At 50.2% G+C, this 24,092-nt stretch overlaps 1 protein-coding gene across 1 annotated transcript in view; it reads left to right on the forward strand.

Annotated features, from left to right (window-relative positions):
* Gabbr2 (gamma-aminobutyric acid type B receptor subunit 2) overlaps positions 1 to 24,092 on the forward strand; it is a 356,168-nt gene that overhangs the window by 90,721 nt on the left and 241,355 nt on the right. Inside the window, exon 2 of the mRNA XM_046457483.1 lies at positions 23,905 to 24,042. Coding sequence (XP_046313439.1) covers positions 23,905 to 24,042 — 138 coding nt within the window. The remainder of the gene's footprint in view (positions 1 to 23,904; positions 24,043 to 24,092) is intronic.

The raw sequence follows: 24,092 nt of genomic DNA on the forward strand, positions 1-24,092 counted from the left end.
CAGCTTCCCAAGGATGTTCACAGCAGCCAGCCCTATGCCCCACTGGCCTTGGCAGAGCTCTGACAGGCCATGGCAACGGGACAGAAATAAGGATGAATTCTTCATAGAGCTGACTTTGTTGTTTTGAATCCCTGGACTTCAACCCCAGGCCCTTCCTTTTCCTCATGTCCTTCTTCCTTCCTTCATGTCATGTCCTTTTCAAATTAAAATCCTGGTGAAAGGTGTGAGGAATTTTTTAGTTTATCTTGTTTTTTTTTTTTAAGATTGAAACAGTTCTTATTAAATTTAAGAACATTTTTATTTAAAAAGTAAATAGCTGGATGCGGTGGCACATGCCTGTCATCCCAGCAGCTGGGGAGGCTGAGGCAGGAGGATGGGGAGTTCAAAGCCAGACTCAGCAACTTAGCAAGGCCCTAAGAAACTCAGTGAGACCCTGTCTCTAAACAAAATATAAAAAAGGGCTGGGGATGTGGCTCAGTGGTTAAGCACCCTTGGCCTCAGAGTACCAATTAAAAAAAAAGAAAAAAAGTGAATAGGCAATCGACCGAATGTGGAAACATTGTGTGTGTGTGTGTGTGTGTGTGAGTGTGTGTGTGTAGAGTGTGCACTCATGCAAAGGACTCAGATTGAAAATACTGAAATAACTCCTACGAATCAATAAGAAGAAAGTACATAATGCAATTAAAACAGTGTTGAACAGACTCTTTACAAATGGCCAAGACACAAATGATGGTGCCCAACATTAGTATTTGTCACAGAAAAGCAAAGGCCAACTTTCAGTGAGATGTCACACACCAGAATGGTGAAAATAAAAAGACTAACAGTAGCAAGTGCTGGTGAGAATTTGGGACCTCCAAAATGCGAGTGTGTGTGTGTATGTGTGTGTATGTGTGTGTGTGTGTGTGTGTAATGTCCTTACTTGAGTGGGGAAAGAATGGGCAACTCTGCTGGCATATTGATTTTGTTGTTGTTATTGAAATTTTGTGTCCTATGACAGCCCCCAGTCTGGGCATTGTTGGTGGGGTGAAGAGGGTGTTTGAGGTTGGCAGGGTATAAGTGGTCAGTCGTGTTAACTGCAATCAGGGAGAATTTGGAGAAGGAAGTAGTAGCATCTGAGCTTTGCCTTAAAAGGTGACATGAACTGTTCCCTCCAGGGGATAGGAGGGCCATGATGAACTTTTCATGCTAGGGCGATGACCAGAGGGAAGGGCAGGGAAGGGCAGGCAGACCTGGGAACAGAAGTTGGGCCCAGGCCCAGGCAAGTACAGTGGGGGAGGTAGTGTAGCTTCTCAGATGCTCTGCAAACGAGCCTACAGGACTAGCGACCGACTGGGTGTGAGTGCTCGTGTCAAGTGGGAAGCTTGGCCAGCTCCTAATTTTCTGGCTTGGGGACCTGCAGAGGTTCATGTTGGCACTAACACTAATGCAAAAGGACCGAAGCACTGATGACTGCGGCTGTTCACTGAGCGCTTGCTGGCGCTGGGCACTTGTTGAACACCAAGCTCACGTGGAAACCTTACGCAGAGGAAGCAGTTTCTCTGTCGCAATCTACAGTCCCTCTTACCCGGCCACATTGGTATTGATGGGGACTCGGGAAGGTGGTGAGTCTGGGTTTGGACCTGTGGGTCCCTGTGTGACCTGGTGCTGAGGGAAGTGCAGGGGTGGAGTTTGGAGCTTGGGGTCATCAGGCTGGTGCTGCAGGAGGGCAGGGCCACCTAGAGACACTGCTGGGAGAACACTGCCCAGAGGGGCAGTTGGAGCCTCCCCACCTTGGCAGCCCCTCCACCCTCTTCCTAGCTGTGATTTGGACACTTGATTATCTCTTTCCTGCAGGTGTGCCTGGAAGGTTAAAGGGGGAGGTTTGAGGGGTTGCTGGGCCCTTTCTTTTCCTCTTTTATTCACTCTTGAGCTTTTGTTTGGGGCAAAACTCAGCTTTTGCTGATTTTGGAAATAAACTGCAGTAGAGACAGTGGGCTGAACAGCCTCTCAGTCAGCCTGCCACCAGCTTCAGTCATGGCTGTGCCTGGGCTGTCCCTTTCTTTCCTTAAAGAATAAATTTCTTTTGGAAATAAACCCAGGGGCACTTTACCACTGAGCTACATCCCCAGCCCTTTTAAATTTTTTTATTTGGAGAGAGTCTCACTAAGTTGCTGAGGCTGGCCTTGAACTTGGGATCCTTGTGCTTCAGCCTCCTAAATCACTGGTATTGGGGCATGTGCCACCGCACCTGGCTTGGTCTGCTCCTTAGCTGACCTCCTGGCATCACAGCCCTGCAGGCACCTTCTACTCGGGGGCCCATCTCGGTCCATTTCTCCTACCGTCTGCTTCAGCAAAATGAGCTGGACCTCCTCACCCTGCCTCTTGCCCATCCGACCTCTCCCTGACGGTCTTCCTCATCGTCTAGTCCTGACACCAACCCCCTTCTTCCTTAGTTGGGAAGATCCTCCTGGTGCCTGGGCGGGGTCCCAAGGTCTGGTTTGTGCTCTGGGTTTACACCGGTGTATATCTCCACACACTTGCCCATCAGCACCCCCACATGCTATGCATCCAGGGTCTAGGGGCCACATGCTCCATAGGACAGAGGTGGCCTTCTCAACCTGGCATTCAAGGCCATTTGTAATTCAACCCCAGCTGAATCAAGAGAAAACCCTGGTCCTTCTCCCCCTGCTGAAACTCCAGGATTGCACTTGTCTCCTGGGAGTTTGATGTTGTCTGATGGCCAAACCTACTGGACCTCTTGTAGGGCAGAGCTTTCCTGCCACAGAGACCTCTGGGCTGAGGAGACCCATGTGAATGGGGTAAACCATGACCACCACAGCAGGGTCACCTGTGCACCTCTCTCATCTCCTGGTGTCCACTCTTCTGCTTGGCTACAGAATCCTCCTTTCAAATAAAAATTTCTGGAAGTCCACGTATGGAATCCTCAGGAGGAAACACTCCTGGTCAGAACCCTGGCCAGTAGGGTCCCACCATGTCAGTCTCCCTCCAAGAGGTCTCTTGGGGAATAGTTTGAAATGCCTACGTTGGAGTTCTTAACTTTCAAGGACACCAAAGACCCCACCCAGGGACAAGACCCTCCCTGTGCCTCCCCATGATGCCCATCTGTGTCATGCTCGGTTGGACAGGATGGCACAGAGCCTGAGTCAGGGCCAGGGCTGGAGAGGTGGCTCAGGGGTGGTTGTTGCTCCCAGGCAGGCCCACCCTGGGGTGTGGGTTGGCAGAGGAGCCACTGTGCCAACAGCCTCGCTAATAATAGACAGAGTGAAGCCCACATAGAGGACGTAGTGGAGACTGAGAAGACAGAGCGAGTGCTGTCTCTCCCCTGGGGTCTGTGGCAGGCTGAGGGGTGGGGAGTGTGCAGCTGCACTCATGGGTGCTGGGTGGGCTTTCGGAGTTGTGTCCTGCCCTTGGTGGGCCCTGGAGAGAGCTGATGGAGGTCCTGCCATCAGCGCTGAATTCGATCTGGTACACTGTGCACAACTCTGAGGATTTTTTTCCTCCTTTCCTATGTGAAGTTTCAGTTTTTCAGTAAACAGTAATTAAAACCAACGTACGCAGAGACAACAATGCCACATTTTAATTTATCTATTTCGGCTGACGGCATCCGCCTGCCTCCTCAAGAAAGTCCTTTGTTTTCCATGTTACGCGCCGGGTCAGGGATACACCTCTGGGTGGAGCTGTGTTCTCCTGTTCCCCGGGGAACACGGGGAAGGCAGGGTGGGCGTGAGGTCAGGGTTGAGCCCTGTGAGCTTCATACCCCCCGGATCGGTGTTGCACTTCTCAGGCTCCTGTCCTGCTCAAAACCCTCCTCCTCCAAGAAGGTCCTAGCCAGTGGCCTCTTCTAGGAAACTCTTAAGGTAGCTCTTGTCATTGACAGGACGAGCTCAGTGTGTGGCTCTTGGAACTCTCCTGTAGGTAACTACTCGGCCCTGCTTTCCCCAGGCATGAGCCCTTGCCCTCTCTTGGCGTGGTTTCCTTCTAGTTTCTCTGTTTCTGGAAGTTTCCGTGGCTGTGCCATTACTCCTGGATACTGCAGGAGGTGAGGGATGCTGCCAGTTCATCCTTGATGTTCCACCCCCAGGCCTCATGAGTCCTAGGGGGGTATGGACGGCTGGGTCTAGGCTCCAAGCCAGCTCCTCTTTTGCCAACCGCATATCCTTGAGTTGGTTATGTAAACTCTTGAGATTCTCTTTCCAAATCTGTGAAATGGGGATGCGGTGGCCATGTGGGGACATGAGATGATGTTTGTGATGTGTGTGGGTCTGTCCTGCCGCAGGAGTTGGGAGCTAGTAAAATGACTTCTGAGGGTATTATTCTGCCCTGGTGGGCCCCTAGCCACTTGTGTTGTTCCTGGCATGATGTTTGTGATTGCCACTTTCCCGATTTAAAAACCAGACTCTGTGTACCCCGTTGCTGTGTAGGAGAATCCAGCACGTCCTTGAACATCTATTTTAGAGCAGTGTGAATGGGATCTTGGGGAGGTGTCAGCATCCTGGGCCCACAGGAGTGGGGGTTCGTGTGTGCTCAGACAAGAGGCACCCCTGGGGCTCCTCAGCAGTGTGAGGCAGCTATTGGCCCAGCTGACCCCATGAACCCCTCTTGGCCCAACACTTTCTGAACTGTGGGCGCCTGGAGGCTGAGCATGATGGGTTGGCACCCCCCTGGTTGGAAGGGGGAGTTGGCACCAGGGTTTCATGGAAAGTTTTGAGATGGGAGCCCTGCCTCCCTCTGCACTTGCCTGCACCCCACTTTCAGGCTTTGGGGAGCTCAGCTGCCAGGTCCCACGCACATCTCAAGTAGGGATGCCGAGGGGAACATCCCATCTGCTGCTTGCTCTACCTCAAAGGGAGCAGGTCTTGACAGAATCTGTGGAAATGAGCTCACCAGCTGGGAGGCAGGTGGATAGAGGCTGGGCCTCGCAGAACATGCTCAAAAGGATGGGTCGGCGGGGTCAGGAAGCCTGGTTGTCCTGTCAGCAGATTGGCCTGAAATAGCAAGAAATAGCGAGGGGCGGGTCCCCATATGGTCCTGTCGTGACCATATCACCAGCTCCTTCCACTGCACGGCTAGAGCTGGACCAGGCATTTTATAGGGATAAAACAGGGGGCTGTGAGGAGAACCCCTTCCCTTTGCCTCAGGAGGGACGGGGTGGGGTTGTTGCTATCCTGGGGTCTCTATTGCTGTATAAACCTGAAGGCTGAGAAGGAAACCCATAAGCCAGACCCCCCCACCCCAGCTGGGCTGTGCCTCTCTCCATTCCATCCTCTGGACGTGTGCAGAGCTTGGTCTCCTTGCTGAGCTCCCAGAGGGACGCGTATGGGGTCCAGGGGCCGTGAGTGGAGGAGCCACGGTTCTCAAGCATGTAGAGGTGCTGGCACGCGCCCCCACCCCCAGTACTTTGATGAATGAATTCATCGAACCCTCACCACTGTATGAAGTGGACGCTTATTATCCTTGTATGAGGAAACTGAGGCACGAGGCTGGGGTCTGCCCAAGGGCATTCAGCTGGTAAGTGGGAGATTTGAACTCAGAGCCAGACCCTTGACCATTATGAGACAGAGATCCAGGATAGAGCCCCTATGTGCTGGATCCCTCTGGAAACACCATCCCCCCAGCATCCCACTCATCAAAGGCTTCCAGGAAGAAGCCACATGTGCAGGACCTGGCCAGGCCAAGGGGATGGGGACATGCTGTCATAGCAGAAGCCCCCTGCCATCTCGGGGGGTGGGGGGTGGGATCTAGGTGAGGGGGTCTGGGGGAGGCTCTACTGGAGTAGGAGACCCAGGTGTGCCCTGGGCAACTCCTGCTCTCTCTCAACTCCAGTTGCATCACTGATGGAAGTTTCTAGGCTCCTGTCTGCCTGGGAATCCCACCCCATTGATACCGCCATGTATCAGTGCAGTCATTCTTTGGTTCCATTTTGATTTTTTCTTTAGTTTCTGGTTTGAAAAACGCTCTCCTGACTCGGCAGAGAAAAAGACATGGATTTTCTAACCACACTCGAGGCTCAGAGAACAGGAAGGATTTTATGGATTAGGAAATTCAGGCCCAAGGAAGCCATAAGACTCATCCTGGGCAGGTTTCACTTCTGCTTGTTCTTTTGTTTGTTTGTTTGTTTGTTTTTTTAAATAAACTGTGGTTCAGTATGCACAGCATAGCACTTATCTTTTTAGCCATTTTTAAAAGTGCAGCTCGGTGGCGTTATGACTTTACACTACTGTGCATTGGTCACCTCTGTCCCTGACCTGTGCTGTTTCCATCTTTCCATCTTCCCACATGGAAACTATGCACCAGGTAAACAGCTCCCAGAGCCCTCCTCCAGCCCCTGACCGCCACCATGCTGCGCTCTGTCTCTGTGAACTGGATGCCTCTGGGTGCTTCAGATAAATGCAGTCCACAGCCTTCCTTTCCCCTCTGCCTTATTTCACTTCCTGCTTGTTCTCCTCGCTCCTTTTTTTAATTGTGAGAAAAAACAAATGTGTTCAAATAGGTTTTCAAGGCTCAGGAAGAATCCGTAGGCCTAAAAAGAAAACAAAGTAACAATTTCACAGCAAGGCTGCTACTCAGGGGGAAAAATCATAATTTTTTTTTTCTGCTTGAAAATGAATAAACACTGAAGAGCCCTCCTCTCCTGTTTGCAATTCATGAAAGTAAAATGTCCTTGGCCCTCATGCCTGGCGAGGGGCCCAGGAAGCTGTGACAAGTGTTTTGGGGCACAATCCTGGGGAAGAGGCAGAGTGGGGGCCGCATGCAGCCCTGCTTTCCCTCTGTGTCTGGGCAGCTACTCCCCTGCCCCCGGGGTTGGACCCAGCTTTGGGAGGCAGGGTTCCTGCAGGTCTTGCTCTAGAGGCACCAAACTACCATGTGTAGGAAATTTCCCAAATCCTTGGAGTTTAGAGAGCCCCAGAGGAAGTCCTGGATGAGGATCCTGAGACTCAGAGATGGAAAGTGCCCACACCAAGGTCACCCAGCAGATAGCCAACACTTGAGTCCCTGGTCCCAAGGCAGCCTCTGCTTTAGGTCCAGATATGAAATTGAGCGTCCCCTCAAGGTATGTAATTCCAAGGTCATCCAACGTCTTTCCCATCCCACCTGATTTGCTGTCTGTCCTGGAGGAGGGAAACCCATTAGATCTTGAATTTCAAGAAGCTCAGGAAGGTCACCATCTGCTCAGGGGTCACCAGCTAAGGGTTGCCAGAAGTAGGATAGGGCTGGGACCTGACTCCTGGTCAAGGCAGAAGCCTGGTTTCCAGTGCCCATCCCGTCCAGTTCACGCCCCGCCCCAGTGCTGCAGGGTACCTGGCCGCCATGTCAATCCACCCTGGCCTTGACCTTCTTAACGCCATCACTGTATAGTGTACATCCTACTCATTCATGACATTTGACATTGACTAAAAATTTTTCTATCCTCCTTATTTATTCTCCCCAATTGGAATGGCAGGTCTCTAAGGACAGGGATTTTGTCCCTATGTTGTCCCTGACACCTAGTGCCATGACTGACAGAAAGTAAGTTCTCAACAGTTCTCCTAGAGTGGGTGGGTGGGTGAGTGGGCGAGTAAGTGCCCTTCCCCGGTGGCCACCCTCCTCCACCCTGCATCTGCCGTCTCCCTCTTATGCATCCAGATTTGGCATCAGCACCAAGGCCCCCTCCTGCAGGAAGTCCTCTCTGATTCCTGGTACTGAACCCAGGGCCTCCTCTGGCCCCATCTCTGCCCCTTTCATGGTACACTTTCCCACTGTTGATGTCTGCATGTTGGTGTGCCCCCAAGTCATCTGTTGAAATCCTGATGCCCACTGTGATGGCATTAGGAGTAGGGTTTTAGGCGAAGGATGGAGCCTTCATGAATGGGATTAGTGTCCTTCTAAATGAGCCCCCAGGGAGTATGTTCTAACCTCTAACCACCGTGAGGACACAGTGAGAAGTCACCACCTATGAATCAGGAAATGGGCGCTCACCACAAATGGAACCTGCTGACCACTTGATCTCTGGCTTCCCAGCGCCCAGACCTGCAGGAGAGAAATCTGTACCTTTTATCAGCTGCTCAGTATTTTGCTGTAGCATCCTGAGAGGACCAAGGCCATTCTGTGCTGTGGTCTCTTGCTGGCCCCCTTCTCCTGATCCCTGCAGCTGCAAGGACTTGCTTTGATTGGGTTCTTCCTGTTTGCCCAGTGCTTGGTGGAGCTTGAGTCGGGAAATGCCTAATTTGGGAAACTGAGTACACATGGCACTAACCCTGCGGCCCGTCAGTGGCCTATGGTCAGGCCATCCCAGGCTCAGCCTCCTGTCACTTCAGTGAGAGTCCAGTGCAGGCTACAAATGGAGTAAAGAGAAGTGTGTTTAGTCTGCAGTCATGGAGGCTCAGCGGCCAAAGTCAGCAGGAAGGGAGACAATGGTCCGGCCCATGGTGCAGTGGCAGGTGGCAGCACTTTGAGGCGAGTGAGCATAGAGGCCAATGGCGACATCTCAGAGCAAGGCAGGGAGAGAGAGGGTGGGGCCACGCTGAGGTTTTGACCTCAATCCTCTGGTGAGTACTAGTCAGGAGTCTCATGAGATGTCCCCCTGAAGGCACCCCATGGCCTGAGGACCTCCCCGAGGCTCCCACCCCAGCTCCCTGCACCAAGCCTTGAACATACGTGTCATTGGGCTCCGCCCTGCCCAACCACTGCAGCTGTCCAGCTCGCTTCCCTGTGTTACAAAGGGAAACTGAGGCATGTGAGTCCCCTGCCGGGCTGTAGTGGCTGCCTCCAGGGCCTGCACCTCCCCTGGTCCCCCTGGGGCTGCTGCTCAGGGCAGCCACTGAGTCCTGCACAGGCTTCCCAGCCCTGGCCACCGTCCTGGTCCCAGCCCCTGCCTCGAGGCCCACTGCAGCCTCCTCTTCCCCTGCTCAAGGCCACCCACTGGTGCCTCTCCTGCCCCTCCCAGCATGGGTGGCACCTGGTAGATGGTCTGCGGTCTGGCTGGCTCCACGCAGAAGCCCCTCCACCCTCTTTCCTAGGTGAGGGACCCTCACACTTTTCAGCATGTGCAGGGCCAGCCTCAGGCACAGCAGTTGGGGTGGGCACAGCTGATGTGGGCTGGGGGACCCCCTAGCAGGATCTCAGCCATGGGATGGGCCTGAGTCCTGGGACATTAGGACCTCAGACTTGGGGATCTGGAGTCTGGGCACAGCATGTTAATGGGACTCTCAAGTTCCACTATACCTTTCAAGTGAGATCAATATTGTGCCTGTAGGGTCAGGGGCAATAGGGTGGGAGCGAGGAAGCAGTCCAGGATGTTGGGGTGCTGGGAAGGTCACCTCTTGGAGGGACCTCTGGGACCAGGTACCTGCTGCAGCTCATGCTACAGAGAAGTAGGATTTGTGACAGGTCCTGGAAACTGGCAGGTCCCTTGAGCAGAGTCTTCTGGTCACAGGGATGTGTAACAGGGGCTCCGCACTCATCCATCAGGCTGGGAGTAGCCGTCGTGTCCCCAGCTGGAGGACAGGGAGGCACGTAATTAGCTCCAGCTGAGTGGCTGCCGAGGCAGGGAGGCAGCTGCCTGAGGAGCAGGAGCCGCTGCTGGGGGAGTGGTGGCCGTGCTGCACTTGGCCTGCGTCTGCAAACCCGCGCCCAGCCAATGTTGTGCATGTCCCTTGGGCCTGTGGGTGATCCACAGGGACAACTCTGGCCTGTGTTCCAGGAAAGACAGTTGGATTTGGGGATGTGGCTCCCCCGGGGAAGTCAGCAGACTGGTGGCCAGCCTCACCTGCCTTATTCCACACGATGGGCTTGGTGGTGTCCTCAGGGCCAGTGTCCCCTCCTGGCAGCTCTACCTCAGCCACTAGGACTCACAGGGCCCCTGGAGGAAGCTAAGACTCCTCTCCCTCTCCAAGGCCTTCCTGCCTCTACTCCTCACACTACCCTTCCTGGGCATTGGACCTCCCTGGAGACCACAGCGCTACTCACCACCCATCTCTTCCCCTGCCTCTCCTCCCCCTTGACACCTTTCAAGTGGCTTCTCAGGTCCCCACATTAGCTCTGGTGATGTCACTGTCAGGTTGAAGTGCATTTGAGAACTTCCAGGCTGGGCACAGTGGTGGATGCCTGTAATCCCAGTGGCTCCGGAGGCTGAGGCAGGAGTATCGCAAGTTCAAAGCCAGAAAACTCAGCAATTTAGTGAGGCCCTAAGCAATTTGGGGAGACCCTGTCTCTAAATAAAATACAAAAAGGGGCTGAGGATGTGGATCAGTGGTTAAGCACCTCGCCCCTCCCCCCTGTTCAATCTCTAGTACTGCCCCCCCAAAACAGAGTTTAATGGGTACAGAGCTTTTTCTGTCGGAGAGGATGAAAAAGTTCTGTAAATGGGTGCTGGTGATGACCACACAGCATTGTGAGTGCACTTAACACCACCAAACTACACTTGAAAATGATCAGAATGATTAAAAAAAAAAAAAAAAAAAACCACCTCCCCAGGGCCTCAGAATAAGGTGCACCCCTTGTTCTGGTGTTACCCACCCCCAGGTTTGTGTCCCCTTCTCCCAAGTTCCCAGTAAGTGGCCAAAGGACAGGACCACTCTCTGACCCCAAGACTTACCTTTGCTTTTCCGGTCTCTCTGCCTTTCCTCTGGATTCTCAGGATTATAGCCTAATTCCTTCTCTTGGTGAAATCATCAATTCTGTATCATCTTCCTGCAGGATTCCTGGCATTCTCGAAGGCATTTTACCCTACCCCTGGTAATCTCTAAAAACAGTTTTTCCTGAGAGCATGTGGTTCGGGGTATCTTGGCTAGGGCAGGAGTACAGGCATTGGGACTTACCAGTCATGAGACCTTGGCTTTTCAGTTAAGCTCCCTGAACCTCAATTTCCTCCTCTGTTACAGGAAGGCTAATAACTGCATCGACCTCACAGGGTCATTGCAAATATTGAATAAGATACATTGTGAATAAGAAATGAGATAATGCATGGAAAAAATTTAGTCGAGCACCGGGCACATAGGTCAGTGTTAAATAAGTGTTAGCTGGATATGTCTAAATTGACTCAAAATCTGGCCTTGAGCATAAACAAAACTCCAGACTGTTAGGGCTCGAAGGGGCCCGAAAGATGGCTGTGGCTGGCAATGGCGGTTTCCTGCCACCTCCTTCTCCTCTCCTGTTGGCCGCGTCCTAAGTTGCACCTTGTGTCCGTGAACTTGGGTGGGGCCTGTGTCTCATAGATGGGGTGGTCGGTGAGTTCCATGAGTGCTGCTCGAGCCCCTCCACGCCATTCCTTTTCTTCTCCCTTGGCAACTGGTGGCATCCAAGATGGTGGGTGCTGCGTCAGCTGGGGCCCCTCTGTGTCTATGCTATGTCAAGCCTCCTTGCTGAAGGAGAAATCAGCTTTTCATAGGGTGAGCCATTGAGATTCGGGGGTTGTTTGTTGCCACAGCAGAAACCACTCCCTTGACTAACTCAACCTTCTTAAGCGCAGGCATGTGAGGAGGGGGCACAGAGGGTGGTGGGGCAGGTCTGGGGTTGAGAGATGCCTGATAGAGCTGGGTGTACTCCATCTTTGATCTCTTTCCCATCTCTGAGCTTCCTTGAAGGTGGCTACTGAGATCAACCCATTTGAATAGATCCTGTGAAGATCAAAAGCCAGTCAAACCCATGCCTGAGTCCCTTAGTGAATGAGCTTCTTGCTGGACACACATCCTTCCCAGGGTCACTGGGCCAGGTTGCTCACAAGCCACCCATCAGCCCCCACTTGTGGACCGTCCATTGCACCACCACCCAGCTGGCCTCCTCCTTCCCCAGCAGCCTCCCCCCTCCTTTCTGGCTCCCAGAGGCACCTGGATGAAGCAGGCCTCTCCTCTCCCCTGACGAAGGCCCTGTGGTGACCTGTTGCTGCCCAAAGGAAAGAAACCACAGGCATCCAAGGCTCCTGGGTGCTGGCCCAAGCTTCTTCGACTTGCTTTCTCTTGCCACATCCCTCTCCCTCCTGTGTTCCTGCCTCCAAAGGGAGGCTCCATTTCTCCTGCTGGCCTGTCGTCTCCCACCCCTAAGCCTCTGCTCACACGGAACTCAACCTGGTGTGTCCCCTGCACCCATCTTTCAAGGCGTGGCTCCGATGCCACCTCCTTCAAGAAGTCTTGGCGGAATATCCAGGGTGACTGAATGTTCCTTCCTTTTGCACGACTTGCATCTCTACACACTTTCCATTTTTATCCTGCTTTGTGTTAAAACTTTCGTTTGAATCTTCTATCCCAGCGGATGGCTGAGACTGCATGACCTTTCCTGTGTCCCCAGCACCTGCCACAGGGTCTGGCTCCTCATCATTCAGCGTTGGAGCAATGACTGTCTGTTCCAGAACTCCTGATCCAAACCGCCATTCATCCCATGATCTCTGTGTGTTTCACCCTCTCTGGATTGTGAGTCCCCTGAGGGCAGGGACCATGATGTACCCATCTCATATCCCTTGGACTTACCCAGGCCTCCAGCCAATGTCGAACCCATACATCCCTCAAAAGCAGGGAGAAAGGGGTAGAGATGACTTGGTGGCACACAACAGGACAGGAGTTCTGTCCCTCATCAACAGGTGACCCAGGCACCCATCCCTAGAGGAGCATTGACGATGTGATATTTGCACAAACCTAGAGAAAAGAGCACCCCTCCCCCCCTGCAGGCAGCATGCACAATTTGCATTTGTGACCCTGACTTTTTAAAATGTCACACCTGCATATGCAGCAAGATTTATTGACAGCTAATTAGGAAACACAGTTTGTGTCTACCAGCCTTTGAAAAACATTTTGTAAGTCAGGTAATTGGCTTTAACGGTGCAGAGGAGAGATGTGCGCTGTGGCTCCATCCCTCTCAAATAACTCTGTGGCTGGCCAAGAATTCAGAGTGACAGCTCCAGGGAGAACTCAGAAGTGCCAGTTTTCTTCTCAGTGTTCAGGATGGACAGCCTGGCTCTCAGGAGACTTCTGGAAGCAGATGGTCTGTCCATCACCCCAGGGAAGGGGTGTGAAAAACTCAAGCTGGCTGGAGTTAATAAGCTCTTTGGGACGGAGCTCTGGAGATGGCTGCTTATATTTCAGGCTGGACCCACCAGTGGGGACTGTACCTGTCACGAGCAGTGATTCCAGCCCACCTGCATGCAGTCAGCACCTGTCTGGGGCCTGGCCCTTGGCTAGGCACAGAGGGACAGAAGAGAGGTCATGCAGGGAGAGGTGGAAGGAAGGAGACCCCGGGAGAGAGCCTGGGCTAAGACAGCATCCCAGCCAGACCCCCGGGGCTCAAGAACTGCCCATGGGAAGCCCTTTCTTACCACCAGGCTCGGTTGATAGTTGGGGTCCTGGAGGCTGTCAGCTTGTGACGTTGCCCCCAGTGATGGTTTCGCTCTTGGTTTAGTTGTAGTCTTCCTGACTGTCATAGGAATTTGAGGTTTGGGGGCTCTGCCCCCTTGTAGGTCTTTGGATTCTTCTTTGCTCACTCTATGATGGGGAAAAGAGCACCGAGCACCATGGCCCACGTGGGCCTAGTGCATTTCACTTCTGACACATTCTATGACCCAAACCCAGTGGTCACACCTCATATGCAAGGGAGGCTGGGGAGCATAGCCTCTGTGCACCCAGGAAGAACAGACCATGAGCGTCACTCAGGGTGGACTCTGGACCTTGCCTCCCGAGGCTTGACATCCATCTCTGCCCCTGTCTGTGAACAACTTTAGGCAGAGGGGAAAGGAAAACACTGGAGAATGATATTGGCGGAATTATATTGTTATATTGTGCGCCTGTAGGAATATGTAACAACAGATCCCACCATTATGTCTACTTGTGATGCACCAATAAAAAATATGGAAAAGAAAAAAAAAACTTCAGATGAATGACTCACCTCTTTGACCCTCAGATTCTTCATCTGTTAAAATATGGGTAATAATAGGACACAGTTCATAGGGTTGTTGTGAGGCTTAAGTGAGTTAAAATATATAAAGCAATGAGAATAGCCGGGTACAAACAAGTGCTATATAAACACTCACTGCTATTATTATTGCTGTTCTAATTTCCAAATTTAGCACATCCGTTAAGGACTCTTGAGTACCTGTTCTGTTCAGGGAATGTTTAGTCCATGTTTTGCATGGACTCACTGTTTCTGGGGTAACTTCTAGTACTTGGTAGATGATCATAAAAGGTTTGATTGAATTAATTGTAGTGGCCCAACAATATTGTGTGTTTAATCCAGTTGTCCGTAGCCCTGGCTAATTTTTAACATCATTTAGCAATAATCAATCTGTAGTCCCGTTCTTGGGTTCAGGAAGTCAACCACCAAACAGGAAGAAGGAGATCTAAGAGGTGGAGAAAGCATCCAAAGCGTGGAAAGCCCTTCCAGTTTAAAAGTGACTATCTTTATAAAAGTCCTCTGTGTGTTTTTGAATTCAAGTAAAACAAAAAGTACTAAGAAGAGAGACAAAGAAAATCACTCAAAAATCCCACGGGCTTTAACATGACCCGACTGCTGTTGTGTCTACATATTATAAATAGAGAGATGGAAAGAAAGACTTTTATAATTCGAGGTCATTATTAATCCTATTTAAATCTGATGTTAAATGGTATTTATCTGCACCTAACCCAAGAAAATAGGGACAAGGAAAGCAGAAGGAATTGTTCAACGTTAAACAGTTTTGCCTTCACTACAGAACCCTAGTTGTTTTCAAAATATCTCTCTAAGGGTAATAAAAGATTATGGAAAGCAGTGAGGTTAGAATCCTGGCTTTTAAACTCCGGTGTTCAATTTTAGATGGTATCGATTAAAGCCCTTCCATGACAGGAGAGGAAATTAGCCTCTTCCAATTCCTTCTCCCTCCTCCGTCGTCTCCTGGAGCTGATGTTCCTCATTATCTCCATGTTGAGTGGAGCTGGCTTTCACCATCATTGTTCTTCACCACAAGCCCTCCATTCCTGAGATCTTTGTTTTGATTCATCTTTCGGTTGCCTAGATTTTGTCAATTAGTTTCTCTCTCCTTCCGCGACCGTGAAATGCTCATAGGTGTTTGGTGACCAAGATGATGCACGCTGAGTTTGTAGTTTCCACTGACAGTGTGCACTGTGTGCTGAGCACAAGAGCTGCAGTCTGATGCCACATCAACAGAAGTCAATACCCAGAATGCAGGAGGTGACCATTTCATTGAGTTCAGGGTCCTTCAGAGCTCTAGAAGCACTCTGAACAAATCAATAAGGAAATGATGAACAACCCAAGAGAAGAATGGGCAAAGTCACCCATTCAAGAGAGGAGGGACAAACAACCCAGAAACCTATGAAAAGATGGCTTACCCTCTTTAGTGATCAGGAACCCACAAATTGAAATGAAATATCAAATACCCACAAGACTGGCAAAAATTAAAGTTGGCAAGGATGTGGAGCCGTGAGATCTCTCAAACATTGCTGGTGGGAGTGTAAATGGATCACTTTGAGAAAATGTGGCAAACTGTATGATTCAACAATTCCGCTTCCAGGTTTACCCCCTAGAGAAACTCTGCCTGGGTTTGCCAGGAGATATGCACAGAAATGTTCAGCCATCTTGCTCACCACAACCAAACAGAACCCTGGAAGCAACCTAAGTGTCCATTGACAGGGGAACACACAATTGAACCGTGGTGCCGTCACCGTGGCATGTTACTGCCTGCGAAGGTGAAGGGACTGCAGCTGTGCTCAGCCACGGAATCTGTCAAACGTGACAAAGAGCCACAGAGTAACTGTCAGTGGAACACACAGCATGATTTCACTTATGTGTTAAAAACAGGTCAAATGAAATGGCAATGTTTAGAAACCTACACATTCAAAACTCTAAAGAAAAGCGAGGATGGATCAATGCAAAGTTCAGACTCCGCCCCATAGGGTGAGGGCAGGGTATGTGCAGGTGGGCACCTGGGGGCTTCAACGAGAGCAGGCATTGGATGTATTGCAGGTATCTATTGCTATTTTTCATATCATATATAAGGTATATGTATAGGGTGAAATCCTGTCTCTGAGTGAGCTATTTGATAAGAATGGATTCATTTTTTGAGATGGGGTCTCACAGTGTTGCCCAGGCTGGTCTTGAACTTTAGGGCTCAAGGGATCCTTCCTCCTCAGCCTCAGCTGGGACTATAGGCATGCACCACTGTGCCCAGTTCTGAATGCTTACTTAAAATAAAACTTCATTCTAAAGTTACAGTGCCTAGAATTGAATCTTTACCATTTATGTGACCTTGAGCAAGTTATTTAACTTAGTGAGCCTCTTTATCTAGAACACAGAAATAATAATAGTACTGACCTTTTCATAATATTGTGAGAGATGAAGTGCTTAGCACTGTACCTAACACATCGTGAGGGCACGGTATGTGTTAGCTAGCTTTATTTTCTGTGCAGAGCAGATGGAGGTATTTGGGAGACCATGCTAGGTGCTACACCCCCAAAACATTGGTTCCCCAAAGCCTTCCCAGGGAATCCCATAAGGGATTATGAAGCTGTCTCGACCTGGGTTGGTTAGAAGAGCAGAGGGCACTGAGACTGAGGACATCTTGTGGAGTCAGATTGGCTGTTTGGGTGTCTGAAGGTCTCTCGTGGGGTGGAGGACTGTTCTTGTTCAATGAGGTCACAGAGCAGGGGACAGCAAACTAGGGCACAGGGGCCAAAGCCTTCTGCTGCCTGATTTTTAAATAAAATTGTACTGGAATGAGGCCCTGCTCACTTAGTTGCCTCTGGTCTGTGGCTGCTTGCATGTAACAGCAGCAGGGTCAAACAGTTGCCATGGAGACCATAGGGCCCGGGAAGCCTAAGATATTCACTATGTGTCCTTTATGAGAGATATTTGCTCAGCCCTGCCCTAGCATGAGAACTTGGAAACCGGAAATGCAAAAGAAAGGATGTTCTAGGCCAACGTAAGGAAGAACTTCCTAAGAAGCAGAGCTGGCCAGGGACAGAGCCTTTTGCTGGTAAGGGATTGAGGTTCATGAGAGGGATTGGAGCAGAGGCCCAGGCTCCTCTGTGAGGGAGGCAGGGGACAGATTGGACACCTGAGCTTTCAAATTCTTCCATTCTGATATTCTGGAGTGAGCAATTTTCAGTTTCAAATGGGTTGCTATTAACTCTGGCATTTTCTTGGCACTTTTACATTTAAACTCTAGGCAACATTTTCTTTGAAATTTCTCAGTCAAAAAAAAAGTATTTTAATTCTTTAAAAATGAGATTTAAATGAAAATGGATTTCATTCTGGAGTCTCACTTTTTTCATTAAAAAAAATTGATTTTCATGGCCCTTGGATCTGTTCCCATTTTGTAAGTGCTGAATTTTAAGAGCCCATATGTGCCGGCGATGATTTGTCCGCCGCAGGTCCTTATAGGAAAGGAGAAGCCATCGGTCATGAAATAGTGGAATTTGGAGGGAGCAACTGGGAGCTGCCCTGGATGTGGAGTCAAAGAGGCAGGGAGTGGAAGGCACCAGGAGCCAAGATGGAGCGTGGGAGGTGACAGTTGCTAAGGGCCAGAGTGGGGCTCCAAGGGGCTGGGCTGCAGATGGGAGGCTGGTCCTAACGATGAGTTGAATGGGTGACAGAACCTTGTCCCCTCTGTGCTGCTCAGGTGGTGACTGGGCCATCCAGGCGGCTCGCCCTCTGCAGGAGCATGGGGAGAAGTTTCTAAGGGGGATTTGGGGAGCAGGAGAGTAGAAGACAGTGATGAAGACCATCTTTCTTCCAGGATGCAGAGCCCCCTTCTAGGGGCTCTGAGAGCAGCTCATCCAAAGCCTGTTGGCTGAAGGACAGCTTGCCATAAACAACTCCCAGAAAGGTTGTCCCGCCCAGTGAGTGGCTCTCTAAAAGCCGACAGACACCTTCAGTGGGGTACCAAAGAGCTTCCAGTGTTTCTCTGGCTTATGCAGCAGCGGGGCCACCAGAAGGGACCATCATAAACAGTCATTTAGGGAAACATCTCCAAGCAGCACTTGGGAAGGAGGCAGATGCGAAACGCACTTGAAGTTGACTTTCACCCGAACTGAAGGACGGGTGCTGTGAAACGCGCCTGGCGGACCGTCTGCGCGGCATCCCCAGGAAACTGACGCCTGGAGAAATTCCCCCGTGTTTTGATGAACTGATCATCAGGCAAATTGATGGGCCGTGAACTCACTGCTAGTGGGTAGCCGTGGCGTCTGTGCCCAACCACCTTGTCCATGAGACACTCGCTGCCCTTCCCGAGGCCGGAAACCAAAGTCAGACTTGACAAGGACCTCTGGGGTCATTCCTGCACAGGCTTCACACATTGTTTGCTACTAGCAAAGAAACCTGCTTTTCAGATTCAGAATTCTGTGGACCCTGATGCTGTGTCTGAACCGGATGAGAGGCAGGGCTGGCTACGGCGGAGGGTAGTGCTCCTGCCGCTGTCCCCAGGCCCTGCTGGGCTGAGTTTGAAACCTCCAGGTTGATCCAGCTCCACAGATTCAGCTGGGAAGTCCATCTATTTGTGACAATACTCAGGTCAGGTGAGAAGATGCAGTGTCAGGAACAAGGGTGAGGAAGGACAGCGTGAGAGGGGACAGGTCTGTCCCTGTCACTTGCAGTTTGTAAATCAGTGGGGAAGCGTGAGTACCTATAGGTCATCTGGGCTTCCAGCAGTATTCTGGGGGCAAGGGCTCTTTCTAAACGTTCCTCTTTGCCCATCGAGCTTCTAGATTATTAGAAAACTCTAAACTGGGAATCCAGAAAATCGTCTCCTAATCCTGGCAAGATGGGGGACGGATACTTTCTCTCTGGTCCTTACTCTGAATCTGAAAGTGAGGGCATGGGCTAGATTAGCACTGCTGACATGTATGGATTTGCACAACAAGCAAGGGGAGCCCTGGAATAGAAATTTAGCTAAATTGGGTGCAAAACTTTGTTATGTCAGCATATTAAAAACAAAAACCCTCCTCCTATCTATCACTTTATAACAGAAAAACACTCTAACACCATATCAACTACAAAGGGCCTGATCTAGAAATTAAGGCTAAAGGAATAAATTTAAGTGTAAAGAAATCTCACTACTTTGTTCTTACTTTTCTCGTTTTATCTGAGGACATTGGTTTTCTATTGCTGCTGTCACTATGATAAACTTGATAGTTTAAACCACACCGTTTATTGTCTCACAGTTTCCTGCCAGAAGATTGTTCACAGTGTGATTCTTGGGTTCTTTGCATAGGGCTTCATGAGGCCAAATTCAAGGTGTCAGCTGGGCGGGGTTCTGACCTGGAGTCTCAGCTGGGAAAAACTTCCCTCCATGCTCATTCATGGTATTGGAAGAACTCAGTTCCTTGGAGGTGTAGGTCTAAGGTCTTCTTTTCCTTGGCACTCTTCATCTTCAAACCGATACTGGCTCCTCAAACCCATGTTGGCTTTGACTCTCTGATTTCCCCTCTGTTACCAGCCAAAGCACTCTGGTTTTGAGGGTCTGTGCAACAGCACTGGGCCCATCTGGATAATAATTTGAGGCCAGCTGATGAATAACCTTCATCATACTTGCAAAATCCCTTTTGTGGAAACACAGCATTTATGGGAGTCCCGCCAGAGAGCAGTGGTCACGGGGGCTGAAACTGCCCACCATAGATAGTCGGGTGAGTATGGAAAGCTTCTTCCAGCTCCAGTACTGGTTGCCAGATATCTTGAGAGTTTTGAGTTGACATAGCCCAGTGTGTTTGCGAGAAGCCAGGACACCCTTACTAACACAGGACCTCGGACAGGCTGGAGATCCGGGAAGTGTTTGCTGAGCAAACACGTCTTAATGAGTTCAATGTTCTTAATAGGATTTCAATGCAGGATTTGATTATAAATCTTGTGGTGCTGTCCTCATGATTGTCATTAGATCAGAAAACAAGCCAAAAATCATTACAGAAAGATATTAAAGCTACAAATGATTCAGTAAATCATGGTAGAAACAATTAAAACATGAACCACTGTATTGTATCTATTCCTGCAGTGGAAACAGCCTTCCCTCCCTCCATTCTTTCCTTCCTTTCTTTTATCTTCCTCTTTCTTTATTAGCAAAATAAAAACAATAACCAATTTTAAAATTAGAGGAAATCTTAAAAATGGAAATTTCCCCCAATGGTCTATAGGATGCAATCCCACCTCCCCAGCCTGTGTCCAGAACCCTGCCTACACTTCCCATGGCCACCTGTCCATGTCCACCCACTGCTGAGGGCAGCAGGGCCATTCCTGTCCCACCTCCTTGCCTCTGTTCAGTGCCACCCCTCCACCCATGACTCCCTTCCCAGAGTGCCCCTCCCAGAGTTCTCCGGGGCTGGCCCTCGTGGTGAGCCATGGCCTGCATCTGCCTCTGCGTGCTGTCCGTCATGTGATGTGGCCACCTGTGTCCCATCTCAGGGTGTGGCTCCCGCAGACAGGGAGCTGTCTGAGGCCAGGAATGGTGGTGGACTCATTTCTGTGTCCTGGTGAGCATCTCTGTTGGGGCAACCTGGGGTAGGTTTGAATGCAAACCAACACCAGCTTGCTCTGACTCCAGATTGTAGTCACAAGGGGAGGGTGGGGATACGCAGAAAGGAAGAAGAAGACTCAGAATGGACGAGAAGACAAAAAAAGGAGAAAACATTCATCCTTTGGTTTTTTGGATTGGCTTATTTTGCTTAGTATGATATTTTCCAGCTCCATCCATTTACCTGCAAATACCATAATTTCATTCTTTAAGGCTGAGTAGTATATGTACCCCAATTTCTTTATCAATTCATCTCTTGAAGGGCTTCTGGGTTGGTTCCATAGTTCAGCTATTGTGAATTGAGCTGCTATGAGCATTGATGTGGCTGTGTCACTGTACTATGCTGATTTTAAGTCCTTTGGGTACAAACCAAGGAGTGGGATAGCTGCGTCAAATGGTGGTTCCATTCCAAGTTTTCTGAGGACTCTCCATACTGCTTTCCAGAGGGGTTGCACCAATTTGCAGTGCCACCAGCCATGTAGGGAAGAATGGAGGAACTTGGGATTGGGCAGAAAGCAGTGAGGGGAGGGGAGGAGGTGCGGAGGTGGAATGAAGCAGACATTATTACCCTATATACAGGTATGATTATATGACTGGAGTGACTCTGCACCATCACAGCCAGAGGAATGAGAGATTGTGCGCCATTTTGTGTACAGTGTGTCAAAATGCATTCTGCTGTCATGTGTAACTAATTAGAACAAATTTTCAAAAAAATTAAAGAAAGAAGAAATGTATTTACAATAAGCAGAAAAAAACAATTAAGAGAGATGAGGGAGCAGTTGGGGCTCCAACAGGTAGCTCCTGAATCCTGGGAAGCTGAGCTCGAGGGAGACGGCACGGCGCGGGGGGGGCTCTCGCTGCAGGGACCTACATTCTAGTTAAGGAAATCAGCCAACGTGCAGGGGACCACAAAATAGACAAGATGACTGCAGATCATTTTAGGAATGAAGCTGGGACATTAAATAAGGCCAGTGTTGGAGAGAGACTCGGCGGGAGCCCTATTGGGTAGGGAGGCCTGAGTGAGGAGTAGCAAGGAAAGAGTGTTCCTGCCAAAGAAAGCGGTAGGCGCCACGGCCCAGAGGCAGGCAGGAAATGGCCTTTGATTTCAAGGCATAAAAAGGAGCCAGGTGAGGCCTGACTTGTTGAGCAAGGAGGAGAGGAGAGAGAACCGGGCCAGCGTGGGAGGCAGGGGCTGGCCTCCTGTGACTTCTCTTAGGACAAGGAATGTTAAGAAAACTTGAGAATATTGCAAAGATGTGACCATTTAGCCTGACACCTGGAGCGTGTTCTTCCTGCCCTGCCTGTGGGTCATCTGACTGGAGGAGTGAGACTCGGCCTGGTAGATTAAGGCCCAGGACCTATAATTCTCTACAACTGATAAGAGGTGCTGGTTTGCAGTGATTTTCTTCTCTGTCCCTAATGGTTAGAGTTTTATTTCCTTGTAGGACATTAATTGTTTTTATATTTAATTTAGCAATCTAATTCCTTATTATTATTTTATTGTGAAAATCCTTTTTTTAAAATTCTCTTTCGAATCAACTTCATCTTACAGATCCTCTTTTTAATGAGTTAAATAAAACAGTCTCATGCGCACACTCTGGATTTTCATGAGAACTATGTTTTGTTTTATTTTTGTACTAGGGATTGAAACCAGGGGTGCTCAACCACTGAGCCACATCCCAGTCCCTTTATTTTCTATTTTGAGACAGGGTCTCCTTAAGTCACTTAGGGCCTCACTAAGTTGCTGAGGTTGACCTCGAACCTGTGATCCTCCTGCCTCAGCCTCCCATCACTGGGATTATAGGCATGCGCCACAGTGCCTGGCAAGCATTGTTTTTAACCTAACCTTTCAAGAATTACATTCTGATAGGAATTCGAGAGTGATTTCTTTCCTTCTTTTCTGTTTGCTGTGCTGGGGGACTTTGCACAGGGTAGGCAAGCACTCTTCATCTGGGCTAGACCCTTGTCCAGGAATTTGAGTTTTAAATGCACAGAAAGCAGGAAAGTGAGAACAACTAAGTTATGTTTAGCAAGTGCCTGCAGACTGCCGGGTGGCGGATTGGCTCCACAGGGCCCATGGGAAAGCTAGATGGCCAGTTAGGAGCCAGCGCCCTGCCTAGGAGAGGGCTGACCTCACGGCTGGGATGAGCCCGGTAGAAGTGGGAAGGTGAGAAGTTAGCCATGACTGACTCCAGACGCTGGCAGACATTCCTGGTCCCTCCATTTCCTCGTTGGACTGCCCCTTGTGCTCTGCAGCCAGATGTCCTCTCTGATACCTGTGTGTGTGCGCTCCTTGGCGGGGGCAGGGTCCACCTTTCCCGCAGTACCCAGCCTGGGGCTGAGCACGGAGGTGCCACTCTGGGCATGCATTTGCCTGTGGATTTGCCCCTTCAGATGCCCCATCATCTTCTTTTCTCATTTATTTTTTACTATGGTGGCAAAATATACCATCATGTAAAATGCACCACATGGCTGTCTTTAAGCGCAGAGCTCAGCTCAGGGGTGTTAAATGCATTCACACTGTTGGGCAGTGTGGCCTCCCTCTATCTCCAGAATGTCACCATCATCCCAAACTGAAACCTCGAGTCTATCAAACACTATCTCCCATGGCCCTCCTCCCCCAGCCCCAGGAACCTCCATTCTGTCTCTCTGAATTTGACACCTGTAGGTGCTTCAGATAAGAGGACTCCTACAGCATGTGCCCTCTTGTGTGTCTTATTTCGTGTCGCAGTGTCTCCCAGGCTCATCCGTGTTGTAGCGTATTTTAGAATTTCCTTCCTTCTTGGTGAATGATGTTCCATCCTGGGTGTAGATCACGGTTTGTTCACCCTTTCTTCTGTTGATGGATGTTTGCGGTGTTTCCAACTTTTGGCTGATGTGACTGGTACAGCTGTGAACGGGGGTGTACAAATGTCTCCTGGGCCCCCGCTTTGGGTTCCTTCCACTGGAAAGAGAAGTGGAATTGCTGGATCCTGTGTTCACTCTGCTTTGACTTTCTGAGGGCCAGCACGTTGGGTTTTTTTTTTTCCTGTAGAACTCTCTTATTATTCCTGCTCATGGTGCACGTGGGTTCCAGACTCTCCACATCCTCGTCAATACTTGCAAGTGTCTGTTATGGAAAGGGGAGAGAGACCCCAGGGTGAGGCATCCCAGACTCTGGAAGATCCTTTCCTTGGTGTGCTGAGAGGGGAGGTGGTGGAGAGTGAAAGGAAAGTCCTAGATTTGGAGGATGCTCTAGGGAGGGCAGCCAGGGTAGGAGATGCCAAGACCACACTTCCCTGCACCCAGGTGTGGGCTCGGGGGTGACTGAGAGTGGCCCTTCATGGGGGGGGGAACTGAAGCTGGCAGATTTTCTATGAGGAAAGGCTTGTGTGACTCCACGGTTGGGCTCCTGCCCCTGGGGAAAGCTGTGTCTAATTTGAGCCTCTTTCTCTTTCTCTGTTGCTTTCCAGTGTGATAATGCCAAAGGATTGAAAGCCTTCTATGACGCCATTAAATACGGCCCAAATCATTTGATGGTGTTTGGAGGCGTCTGTCCGTCTGTCACATCCATCATCGCCGAGTCCCTCCAGGGCTGGAATCTGGTGCAGGTAAGCTCCCCGCCAGCTTCCGTTGGGGTATCTGTCTTAGTGGCTGCCAG

The sequence above is a fragment of the Marmota monax genome, unplaced genomic scaffold (assembly GCF_021218885.2).
Source record: "Marmota monax isolate L192 unplaced genomic scaffold, Marmota_monax_Labrador192_F-V1.1 WCK01_AAM20220418_F8-fsc00069, whole genome shotgun sequence".
In the NCBI taxonomy this organism is placed as follows: Eukaryota; Metazoa; Chordata; class Mammalia; order Rodentia; family Sciuridae; genus Marmota; species Marmota monax.